Source organism: Typopeltis vanoorti, chromosome 11, assembly GCF_054136105.1.
Source record: "Typopeltis vanoorti isolate ZY-2024b chromosome 11, IOZ_Tvanoo_1.0, whole genome shotgun sequence".
In the NCBI taxonomy this organism is placed as follows: domain Eukaryota; kingdom Metazoa; phylum Arthropoda; class Arachnida; order Uropygi; family Thelyphonidae; genus Typopeltis; species Typopeltis vanoorti.
This window is the reverse complement of record NC_143559.1, coordinates 69305566-69318064: the sequence shown is the minus strand read 5'-3', so window position 1 is coordinate 69318064 and position 12499 is coordinate 69305566. Positions and strand designations below refer to the sequence as shown.

Here is a 12499-nt window from a genome sequence, read left to right as displayed (position 1 = left end):
TGGTAATAAAGGATAAAATAGACTAGTATCTACACATATTTTATGCATTCATTGCACACCTAACTTTTTCTTATTTTTTTCGATATTTCCAGTCTATGCGGTTTGTCTGCGATTTTTTTTTTCAAATTGTCGCAAATCTCCAAACATTTTCCAATATATTCAGTGAAGGGATGAGTAAAACAAAAAAGGCAAAACTGGTGAGATCTTTCTGAGCAATAAATACAAAATGTTATAGTCAAGCAATGACAAGCAAGTAAAAGAAGTAGTAGCATAGTATTCAACACTAAATACAAGACTAATCTTGAATGGCAGACAATTTCAAGTAGAGTGATATGGGCAAATATCAGAATGGGGGAACTGGACAATGAGACTTATTTGTCCCTATGGTCTCACAGAAGGTTCTTTTAAGGTAGAAGTGATGGAATTTTTTAAGGCTTTAGAGAAAGCAACTGACACAATGAAAAAGGAAAAGTTGGTCCTTGTTGGGGATCTAAATAGCAGAGTAGAAAATGATTGTCAGTCATACAAAAATATATTAGGAAAATTTGGAGAAAAGAGCAAAGCTAATAATAATGGCAAATACCTATTGGATTTTTACTAACACAATGTTCTAACATAAAAATGTGCACAAATTCACATGGAGAGAAGAGGCATGGAAAAGAAAAGTCTCATTGACTATGTTATTGTTGATAGTGATGTTTTCTCCTTGGTGCAGGACACCAGAGTGTACAGAGCATTTGAAATTGGAAATGATCACCATTTAGTCTTGAGCAGGATAAAATTGAATTTCATATTGAAAAGAAGAATATGTAAACAAGTTTTAAAGCGAATAAAAGTTGAGCAGCTCTCAGATGTGAACTGTAGACTAAAATGCACAAACATGATTGAAAAGAAAATGAGAGTTTGAGAACAGGAACCAAACCTTGGTTCATATTCAGTGGTAAGCCCTGAAGAAAAATTGATTGATTCAGCCAGAGAGGCATGTGGTGAGATTATCTGTAAGGATAGAAAAATCAGAACTCCATGGTGGACACAGGAAGTTAAAGAGGACGTTATTTTGATAAATACAGTACAGTACTATGAATGTATTTTCTCTTCCTTATGTTTTTCGTAATAACATTTTCTTTTCTCTAGTTTACTTTATTGTAAGAATACAGTATATAATACATATACAAAATATGTATTAATCAACTGTTTATGCTATTGGTAAGGAGTCAACAGTATGCTTCTAGTAAAGTTTTTTTTGGGGGGGAGTCAAAAATTATATGTGGATTTTTGACTGCACACGTGGGGGGGGGGGGGAATCGGCACCCCTAACCCTCTGCATTGTTCAAGGATCAACTGTAAATAGTCATATTGCTTTATATGCAGTTGCCAGAAATTTTTTTAAGTTTCAGAGACAAACATTGTTTTGCTAGTTGACTAGAAAACATAATGGATATTTATTATTCATTCTTTCACGAGTTTTGGTGGCAAAGGAAGTTTATCTTTTATCTTAAATTTTTGTATTATCACAGATATAAAAGTTGAATATAAAAATTCACATAGCATTGAATGAAAATCCCAGTCAATTCTGAAATAAATCAAACACTATTATACTGAACTCTTTATGACAAATTACCAAAAAGTGTTATTCATGCTATTTAGGTTCACTTATACTTGGATTTGTTTCAATGAATATATTGGAAAATTTTTGGAGATTTGCGACAATTTGAAAAAAATTGCAGACAAACTGCGAAGCATAGAAATATTGAAGAATTAAGAAAAAGTTAGGTATGCCATGAATGCATAAAATATGTGTAGATACTGGTCTATTTTATCATTTACTACCATAAAAATTTTGTATAGTAAACTCTACAAAACTTGACATTATAATAAACTGTTCCTTTAGTATTGCTTGTGTTACTGTACTTGAAAAAAATTATTGATTGAGGCAACTGGCAATATCACAGTTGTAGTAGGAAATAGCCATGAAAAAGTCATTAGAAATCAGATATATAAAAGGCAGTTGGAGTAGATAATGATCAATTTCTCATTTTATTTCTGTAACATGTTAGGCTCAATGGCTATCATGGGCAAGTAACTTGGCTTTATTATTCTTATTATAGCTAACTTTCATGGAGTTGTCACCCATCATGAGAGGTCTCACTCAGCAAGCAACATATCTATTATGTTAATCACTATGATAGTGGTTTATCCTGTCTACATTGTCTACTATGTATATCAGTTACACATTCTCTTTCAGTTGTGCTGAATGAAAATTCCAGAAGGAAAAAAAAAAGCCTTACTCTAGCTTTACTCGCCTTCAGTTTGAAAGCCTTATAACAATTCTTGTCCTAGATGGCCAGGTCTCTCTAACCAAAGTACATTATTATTTTTATTAAGTGAGCTACTAATAAGTATGTCATATGAAAGCAAAACTTCATAGCTAAACTGTGTAATTCAAAAATTGTAGCAAGTTTCTTTTATTTATAATCTACATGGACTTTATTATTAAGGAAACTAATATTTGGGTTGTTTATATGGGTGATGTTTAACGTATCGTCATTAATTTCTTGATATGTACCCTCAAAGTTCAGGCTACTATGACAGTACTACATGATTAAGTTTACATTATTATTAATCTCCTATTAACAATTGTAGCAAGTTTCTTTTATTTAGAATCTACATGGACCATGTTATTAAGGAAACTATATTTGGGTTGTTTATATGATATTTAATGTATCATCATTAATTTCTTGATATGTACCCTCAAAGTTCAGGCTACTATGACAGTACTACATGATTATGTTTACATTATTATTAATCTCCTGTTAACAATTTTCCTTCAAATTAGTCTATTACTTGTCATATCTAACATTTTCTGCTTCTAAGGACTTCTTATCGAATCAGTTCATTTAGACGTTAGTCTTTCACTGAGTCTCTTTCTTGCCATCCTTAGCATCAAATACCTGTTTTCTAACCTTAATTTTTCTATTCTATTTAAGTGGCCATACTACCTTAGATTAAGTCTGCTCACACATTATTGAATATTGCCAATGTCAAGTTCCTCATTTTCAATATGATTCTACAGTTGATGCTGTCTGTTCACTTCCTTAATTTTGCTCAGAACTCATATCTGTGGTCTCTAATCTTTGATCAAGCGATTTACTTATAACCTAACTCTCTACAACATAAAACTGATTTAAAACTGTCTTGTATATTGCTAATTTGGTGTTTTGACTAATCTCTCTCTTATTTCATATAAATTTATTCACATGGCTTCTCACAATATCAGTTTATGCTTATTCTGTTGTTTATTTCCAAATTTAATTTGCCATCTTCACTAAAAACTGTGATCTAATAAGGTGTATCGTGCAGTTCTCCTCATAAATCTCATTTCTGCTGCAGCTATTCTTCTGTCATCTCCTTTTCTGATCATCCATGCCTCACTTCCATAAATCAGCACTGGTCTTGCCAATATTTTATAAGCTCTAATCCGAGAATTATTTTTTTACCTTTGAGTGTTTAAAAACTTGATTTATAATATTTAAAACTCTATTGAAATTTGTAATTTTCATTTTTATGTCTTCTCTGTAGGTTAGGTGATATTCAAGTTATCTTAAAGAGTTGACTTGTTCAATAATTGTATTGGAAATGGAAACAGCACATTGGAAGAATGGACACAGTAGAATCCAAACAAATCCTTGAATACAAACCCATGAGGAAGAGATCGGTAGAACAATATAAAAGATGGAATGAGACTGTAATAGGCTCCAAGGCCTAATACAAGATAGGAAGATGATGACTAAAAACTGTGCCTAAATAGTTGGAACATTTTACTTGTTCTATAGGTTTTCCATTGAGTATGCAGCTGAAGTTTTCTATGTTCCTGCCTATTTTGATAGTTTTGGTCTTTTTATTCCTAATTTTCATGCTAAATTTGTTACAATTGTTATTCAATTTAGTTAGAGAACCCAGAAGACTTGCACTGGATGTGTAGAGGGGTACAGCATCTGTATAAGTGAAAGAGTTAATTTTGTCTAATATCAGGTTTAATGCCACTTTTTTTTTCATGCGATCAATATAGATGAGGATGAAATAGATGAGCAGAGGTAATGTACATCCTTGTCTTACCCCTGATTTTATATATCAATATGTTTAATATATCTCATGTTAAAATATAAGATATATTAAACTCCATTTCTTTACTCTGCGTAAGTAATACAGCTATATCGCTGATTTTCTGGCACCTTTAGTTCCAGACACCTGCCAGGTTAGCTGTTTTGGTGGATTACTTAAGGTCATGTAATAATAATTCATCACTACACTTGTGACCTCTTCCATGATCCTAGAAACTTAAATATTAAATTTAATGTAGTTTAAGTGCTTAATGGAAATACATTGGTAGACAATTAGATCAATTACATCAGGATTCTGAACAATATCTGTAATTTAAGAGCCACGAACAGGTGTTTCTTTATCACTGTTCATCCACTCGGTCAGATTTTCTTCATTAGGGCTTCGTGCTATAATTGGAAGCAGGTTGGTTGCTTGTTTTGATTTATGGTTTATAGGTGCAAGGACAGCAAAGGTCATACCGCACCATGTCGAAGGTTATTGCACTTGGAAGCAGGTTCAGTAACACATTTTGCATATTCAAGCAACTCACGAATAACTTCTTTCTTCTTTCCTTTAATACATTAAATCATGTAAAGTCATTGCTAGCATTTTCATCAGAAGAATTGTCAAACGTCAAGACAGACCACAACTTTTGACAGCATTTTTGATGTAGTGTTGACATCTTTATCTTCTCCCAGTCATTAGCAAAAAAAACTAAAGCACTTTCATGTTAAATTCTGTAATAAATGCCTTTACAGGTCTGCTATCATTTACATCTAACAAACATTTAATGAAAAGTGAGTTTTCTTAGCCTTCATAAAGCATAATATTCCTTGGTCTTGGATAAGGAATGTATAGTTTGATGGTAAATACATTATCTAAATATTTTTCTTACACAGGAGTTCAGCTCTGGGGGAATGAGCTGAACAGTTGTCAAGAATGAGAAGATGCTAAAATTTTTTGTGATTAGATGATGCTAAAAATCTAGGCCTACAGGTGTGTAGTGTGCTAGGGCTTCAGGTTTTTCAACCTATTCTAACATAATCTCAGTAATAATCCAGCCATTTTATTTGCATGGTATATTAGGTTAAATTTTAATGCCTTTAAAGGCCTTAGGACTTTCACAATGTTTAATATCTGTGCATGCATGCCTACTGCTGTGTATGAGCATCCTAGGAATATGCTTAGATAGTCTGGGGTCTTTCTTTGTCCTTTGCTGTTAATCTCCTTTGCAGTTGCATCCAATACTGTGGAGTTTCAGACGGAGACGACAATTTATCTTTTGTAGAGGACAATAAGGAAGAAATTTTGTTGATAGGAATATAAGTGGGAATCAATTGGTACTTTTTTAAAATTCTACCTATAGGTTATGAGATTCCTGGAATGTAAGGGATTGGAACTCTGCGAACTGTTGAAGAAACCTTAGGTATTGGAACATAAGATTCAATTATCTGTTGGATTTGATTAGGGTGGTAATTATTAGATACCATTATCTTTTTAATGATGGAAAGTTCTTGTTGTAAGGTTTCTGGAGAAGAGCAAACTTTATGTGCCCTGTTAATTAGAGATTTAAGAATGCCAAATTTTTTTTTTTGAGATGTATGGTGAGCAGACTTTTTATGAATGTATCTGTCAGTAAATGTGGGCTTTCGAAAGACGCATGTAGATGAGGTACCAGAAGAAGTTCGAGTAAGCTGGATGTCCAAAAATGATAAAGTACCAGAATTTTCCTTTTCCATGGTGAATTGGATATGAGGAAGAAGGCTATTTATCTGTTGTAGAAAGGTGGAAAGCTCGTCTTCAGGCAAAAACATCATCGACATAACGATACCAAAGAGATGGTTGAGGGTGAATGGATGGAAACATAGACTCTTCGAATTGTTTCAAAAAAATAGTTAGCCAAAGGTGCAGACAAAGGACTACCCATGGCAGTACCTTCAACTTGTTTGTGGAACTTGTTTTTCCAACTAAAATAACCTGAATGGATAACAAATTTGAAAATTTTTGCAATATCTGGAGGGTAATCTTCATATAATAAATTGACTGTCGGCTAATGGGATATTGGTAAACAGAGATACAATGTCAAAACTGACTAACAACTCAGACGCTTTGATTTTTAAATCCTTGATTTTTTTCAGGAAATCTGTTGAATTTTTTATGTAGGATCTTGAATGTCTTTGGTTCGTTATGTCGATGATGTTTTTGCCATTTGGTTACATACTGAGCTTTCCACCTTTCTACAACAGATAAATAGCCTTCTTCCTCATATCCAATTCACCATGGAAAAGGAAAATTCTAGTACTTTATAATTTTTGGACATCCTGCTTACTCGAACTTCTTCTGGTGCCTTATCTACAAGCGTCTTTTGAAAGCCCACATTTACTGGCAGATACATTCATAAAATGTCTGCTCACCATACATCTCAAAAAAAAAATTTGGCATTCTTAAATCTCTAATTAATAGGGCACATAAAGTTTGCTCTTCTCCAGAAATCTTACAACAAGAACTTTCCATCATTAAAAAGTTAATGGTATCTAATAATTACCACCCTAATCAAATCCAACAGATAATTGAATCTTATGTTCCAATACCTAAGGTTTCTTCAACAGCTTGCAGAGTTCCAATCCTCTACATTCCAGGAATCTCAGAACCTATAGGTAGAATTTTAAAAAAGTACCAGTTGATTCCCACTTATATTCCTATCAACAAAATTTCTTCCTTATTGCCTTTACAAAAGATAAACTGTCATGTCTGTTTTTGGCTGGTGTTTACCAAATTCCTTGTGAATGCGATGTTTCTTATTTTGGACAAACTGGCTGTTCTGTGGAAAAAAGAATTAAAGAACATCAATATTATATTGATTACAACAAACCTCAGAAGTCTGGTCTAGCACAACACAGTATTACCACTACCCATGTCTGCACAGTTAGCCTAGTGGCTTTTTGCTTCGCAACGATATGCCTGGGGAAGCAGTGTCCTAGGTTCGATTCCCGTCGTCGACATGAGGGAGCTTAAGGATCTTCCTCAGCCATAGCCAAGTTAGTCGGTCTTGGGCGTGGACAGCAGGTTTCCCCCCCCTCCCCCAGTTTATCTGGGGTTTTCATCCTGTAAGCAGGCAAACTGGCCCCGTGAACACATACGGATCTACAGCCATAAATACTTAACCCCCCCATGAGGGGGCTCAACTCGTCCCAATAGGGATGGGGGAGAAAAAGGGAGGAAACTGCATACGAATAAATAAATAAAACCACTACCCATAATATCCAGTGGGATAAAGCTATTCTCCTTCATAGATGCAGGTTCAAATATGAACGCCTCTTTAAAGGAAGTTGTGAAGCTTTTTTACACCGACCGAATTTAAATCGAAATGATTGCCTCTCTCTCTCGAAGATTTGGGAGACTTTTATTTTATGTAATCATTAAAAAACTAATTATCTTAAATATTAATTATTTATTAATTTCTTTCATTTCCTAGCTCGCAACAACATTGTGTTTTAATAGGTGATCCACCGAATGTTTGTTACTTGTATTCTATTCCTATCTGTTTGTAACGCTGAAGATGTACTATTAGTTTTAGTATGAAATATCTACCTTATTTATTAATTAAAGTTATTACTGTGGACTTGTGTTATTTTTAATAATTATACTATGCCACAGGTCCCTCTAAAAATAAGAATTTTTAATATGTCCTCTACCTGTGTACTGGCACCCTCCAAATCCCTAGCTTCATCAGTCCCAAAGTGCACAACTTTACACTTGTTACATTAGATTTGCAACTATTATCCTTTGTGGACATTGTTAGCTATTTAAATTATCTGCAAGATCTCTACTCCATTATTAGCTGTTATGCTTCATGAGCATCATTTGCTTCATAATTGTAGATGAGTATTATATCACATTCATAATAACTGTCCTTATATTTTTATTGAGTCTCCTTTCCTGGCTGTCATCTGTGTACAGTATACTGTCCTTATATTTTGGGCAACTCTTTTATTGCTCATTTGTAGCTCATTTATTGCTGACATAATTTTTATATATCACATTTCAGAGATGAGGAAATTGGTATTTTAATGAAATTAGTTATTTTATATTTATTATAATAATAAAAAGAATTGTATATTGATAAAATTTTTTGATTCTTAAAACAGTGTGTACTTGTGCATCACTAAATTATTTGACATATTTAGATGATATTGGAAGCCATCTTTGTGAGAGAATCCTTGGTGTATTATTTGAAGTGTGGTTACTTGCTTGTCATCGCTGTTTTCCTACACCACCTCTCTGGAAAACTTTTAGAGAGATGTGCTGCAGTTGGCGTCATCGGGTGGCCTTGGTTGATCAGTGGAATCGAGTAAATTTAGCACTTACAGCCAGAGTCTTACAATTTATGTATGGTCCTCAGTTTCCTGATGTGAAAATATGTAAGTATTCCAGTGCATGTTATTCAGCTCTGTGAAGAATTTTCATAATGAATTTCACTGTTTCTGAAACCTTCTGGTGGGCCGTGTGGTTAGCATACCCACTCTCTAGTGAAAAGGCTGCGGGTTTGAATCCTACCATGGGCATGGATATGTGTGATTATATGTGGAAATACTAGTAGTATTGTCGGCAGTAGTGGAGATGATAAAGTAGTGGTGGAGATGATAAAGGTAGTTGCAGTTGATGGAGATGGAGAGTTGTAGAGTATGTGTCCTCCCTCAATGAGTCTTCAGACTCCCTGGAGGTGTCGAGTAATAATTTTCATAATGAATTTCACTGTTTCTGAAACCTTCTGGTGGGCCGTGTGGTTAGCATACCCACTCTCTAGCGAAAAGGCTGCGGGTTTGAAATCATGTAAAACCATTTTATTATTAATAATAATAATAAAATGGTTTTACATGATTTTGCTTGAAAGTGCAGTCACAAGCCATCAAAGTTAATTTTTAGTTAACATTTGATAATGGGGGAAAAAAAAGTGAACATCACAGATTCATAATTTACCGAGAAATTATTTTCTTTGTTTTATTCATTATGTAGGCAAAACATTCAGAATTTACATACCGAGTGTCTTTGCGATTGGTTTTTAGGTGCATTTTCCAAAATGTGTATAAATTACTTTTTGTGGGATGATGATGATGATGCAAAACTATGGAGAGCAATAGTAGATAAAGGCGATGTAGATATCCTGCAGCATGATTTAAATTAATTGGCAATGTGGGCTAAGGTCATTGATTGTCAAATACATTTTGCAAAATGTAAGGTTGAAAAGGTTGCATATGGTATATCATATTAATGGTACTGGATTGTAGGAAATTGATGAGGCTAGAGACCTGGGGATAATGGTGGACAGAGAATTCAAGTTCAGAATGTATGTTGCAAAAGTTGGTAAAATGACTCAAAAGATTACTTACATGTTGGAAAACATACTAACAAGTAAAGATAAGAAAGTTATTATCCCTCTTTATAAGGCTATGATTTGGCCGTATCTTGACTACTGTGCACAGATTTTGGTCACCTGGGTTTCTTAGGGACCAGTATGTGGTAGAGAAGATTCAGAGAGGAGTCATTAAGCTGGTGACAGATCTGTGGAATGCTCCCCTATGAAGTTAGGTTGAAGTTTACTTGATAAGTGGAAAAAAGGGGACACGATAGAAACTTTTAAGATATTTAATTTAAGGGAAATTTTTCAATATATTGAAAAATTTCCCTTAAATTTTCCTTAAATTTCCCTTAAAATTTCCTCTGACTACTTGTCATATATGACAAGTAGTCAGAGAACTAGGGGCCATCTGTGGAAGTTGTGTAAGAGTGTAGTTAGTATGGGTGTGTGGGCCATTTGTTCTGCATAGAGAGTGGTGAATGAGTGGAATGGATTACCAGAATTAGTTGTGAGTTTCTGACAGCAAATGAGGTAAGGAGAGGTATGATAGGTTTCGTGTGCATAATTAGTTGCGTTTCCCATGATGAGTCTTTGGACTTCATGGAGATACTGTATAATAATAGTGAATAGAGAGGAGATATCAAAACTGAAGTTGATCATTATATCATTGTGTTGGAGTGTGAGGTTTTCTGGGTGGTTTTCTTTCCCTATACCTATCAAGTGTCTACCAGGTCTCTTGCAGTTGCAAACTGTCTACTACTACTGCCAAACAAGAATTTCTGAACACATGGGCTACATTCAGTTCCATCAATATATCCACTCTGGACTTGTTGATCATGCTGCAGACACTCACCACAGGATATGCTGGAAGAAGGCCACTCTGTTGCACCACAGCAAATACTAATATGAGAGGCTATTCCTGAACCTGTTTCAGCCCAAAGAAACTTTATCAACCTCAACAAATTTGTGTGCATGAAACTACCTCAAATTTGGGAGGCACTCATCCTCAAATCTTCAGCCCAATGGCCAAGACTACCTAATTTAGCCCACTAAGGGACACCATTTAAGACTCTAGGCCTGACTACAGTTGCCTTTCTTCCACTTCATTTAACATTGCCGAACTATCAGAAGTATTAATTAAATGAAAAAAGTCAGTTTTTTCATCCAACTCTTGCCTGAATGACCAAAGCAAATCACTTCCCATACTTCCACAAACTGTCTGCTGCATGCCTCCTTTGAATTTTAGTCAAAAGGACATCAGGAACACCTTCATTAATCTTTGATACTAATATAGTTCCTGGTCCAGATGGTATTCCTCCAGTTGTGCTCCAGAATGGACACCCATCCTGTATCACTTATATAAACTATCATATTCCACTGGTCTTTACCCTTCTCTACATCCAGCCTGTACCCAAAAAGGCAAACAAAAGTCAGGCATCAACTATCGACCCATTGCTTCACCTTGGAACTTTCAAAAGTGAGATACAATGTTATCAGCAACCAGCTTCTTCATTACCTGGTGACTCAACAGTTAATTAGCAATCACCAACATGGATTCTACCATTCTTGTTCTATAGCTGACCTACTAGCTAACCTCCTCCACCTTTCGACACAGGCTATGGAAAGATTTGGAGAAACTGATGTTAACACTCTTGATATTTCAAATGCCTTTGATCGTGTATGGAACCGAGGCCTCCTTAACAAGCTACCATTTTATGGCCTCTCTCCTGCTCTGTGATTGGATTGCCAGGGTTCTGTGCTCTCACCTGTGCTTTTCCATCTTTACATCAGACCTCCTTTCTCTGACTTCAAATCCTATTCACAGCATTGTCAATAGCAGTTCTCTTCATCATTTGATAACCATATAGTACTCTTATGTTAGATACCTCAAAATCTATAACCAGTGACTTAAAGACTGACCCTCCTCAAATTGGGTGAAGAAAACTTAGTAAATTTCAGTGTCAAAAAAAACTCAAGCCTGCCTTATTATCTGCAAGACAAATCCTACCTCATCCCCTCTCACTTTTGATAATGTTCCAGTTTCTTTTCAAGATCAACTTTCTCTTCTTGGATTGATTGTCACATTCAGTTTATCCTGGCACAAACATATTTACATAGCCTCCTTAGCTTCTAAAAAGCTTGGTGTTCTTTTCTGTTCTAAACATTACTTCTCTTCCTCTCAACTCCTAACAGTTCATAAGTCTCAGGTCCCACCAACCTTGGAGTACTGTTCCCACATTTGGGGTGGAGTACCAAAGACCTCTCTAAGAATTCTTGATGATATTTAGAAGAGGGCAATCTGTTTAATAGATGATCCTTTCCTCACAGAATCCCTTCAGTCACTTTATCATAGGTGCTCTGTTTCTCTTTTCTATAGGTACTTCCATGGTCATTTCTCTTCTGTATTGGCTGCTACCACTCCTCCGCTTTCTTCTAACTATATCAGAACTAGAGCAACCGCTGGTCAACACCCATACACTGTCCAGCTCCAAACACGCCGAATAACTTCTGATCAGCTCAGCCCCCCCCCCCCCCCCAAGTACAGTCCCCACTCTTTAAGAATCAAATCAACAAGTTAAATTTCTGCTTAATCACTTTCTCATGCATGGCACTGTAGTATTATAGGTCTTGTGTGAGGTCATCATAAAAAAAAAGTATATGTAATTTTCTCAAAAATAATAGTTACAAATAGCCAATGTATAAGCCTTTCTACCATAATGTTATGGTTATGTATCTTTATAATATTATTTTTTACTGTGTACGGTGAAAAAGAATGCAGATATTAACACATTAAACAATGGAGTTCGGCATCCTTGAAGAAACTTTCTAGGAATACTATTTTTATACCTATTTAGCCTATTTTTGTTTACGCGTACCCCTTTTTTATAATGTCATTGGCTTTTTACTCAAGTTTTACGGCATTACTGATGTTTTAAAGACAGATATATGAAGAATATATAGAAAGAATAATTCGGACATACCTTTGTAGGATGTTGCTAGTTGTCTTCTTATTGTGGCATCCGGCATATGGCGATATAT

General features: G+C 35.0%; 1 protein-coding gene across 1 annotated transcript in view; it reads left to right on the top strand.

Annotated features, from left to right (window-relative positions):
- The window catches only part of LOC150101697 (ral GTPase-activating protein subunit beta), a 778187-nt gene that overhangs the window by 90161 nt on the left and 675527 nt on the right, over nucleotides 1-12499 (top strand). Inside the window, 1 exon segment of the mRNA XM_090400967.1 lies at nucleotides 8289-8522. Coding sequence (XP_090257093.1) covers nucleotides 8289-8522 — 234 coding nt within the window.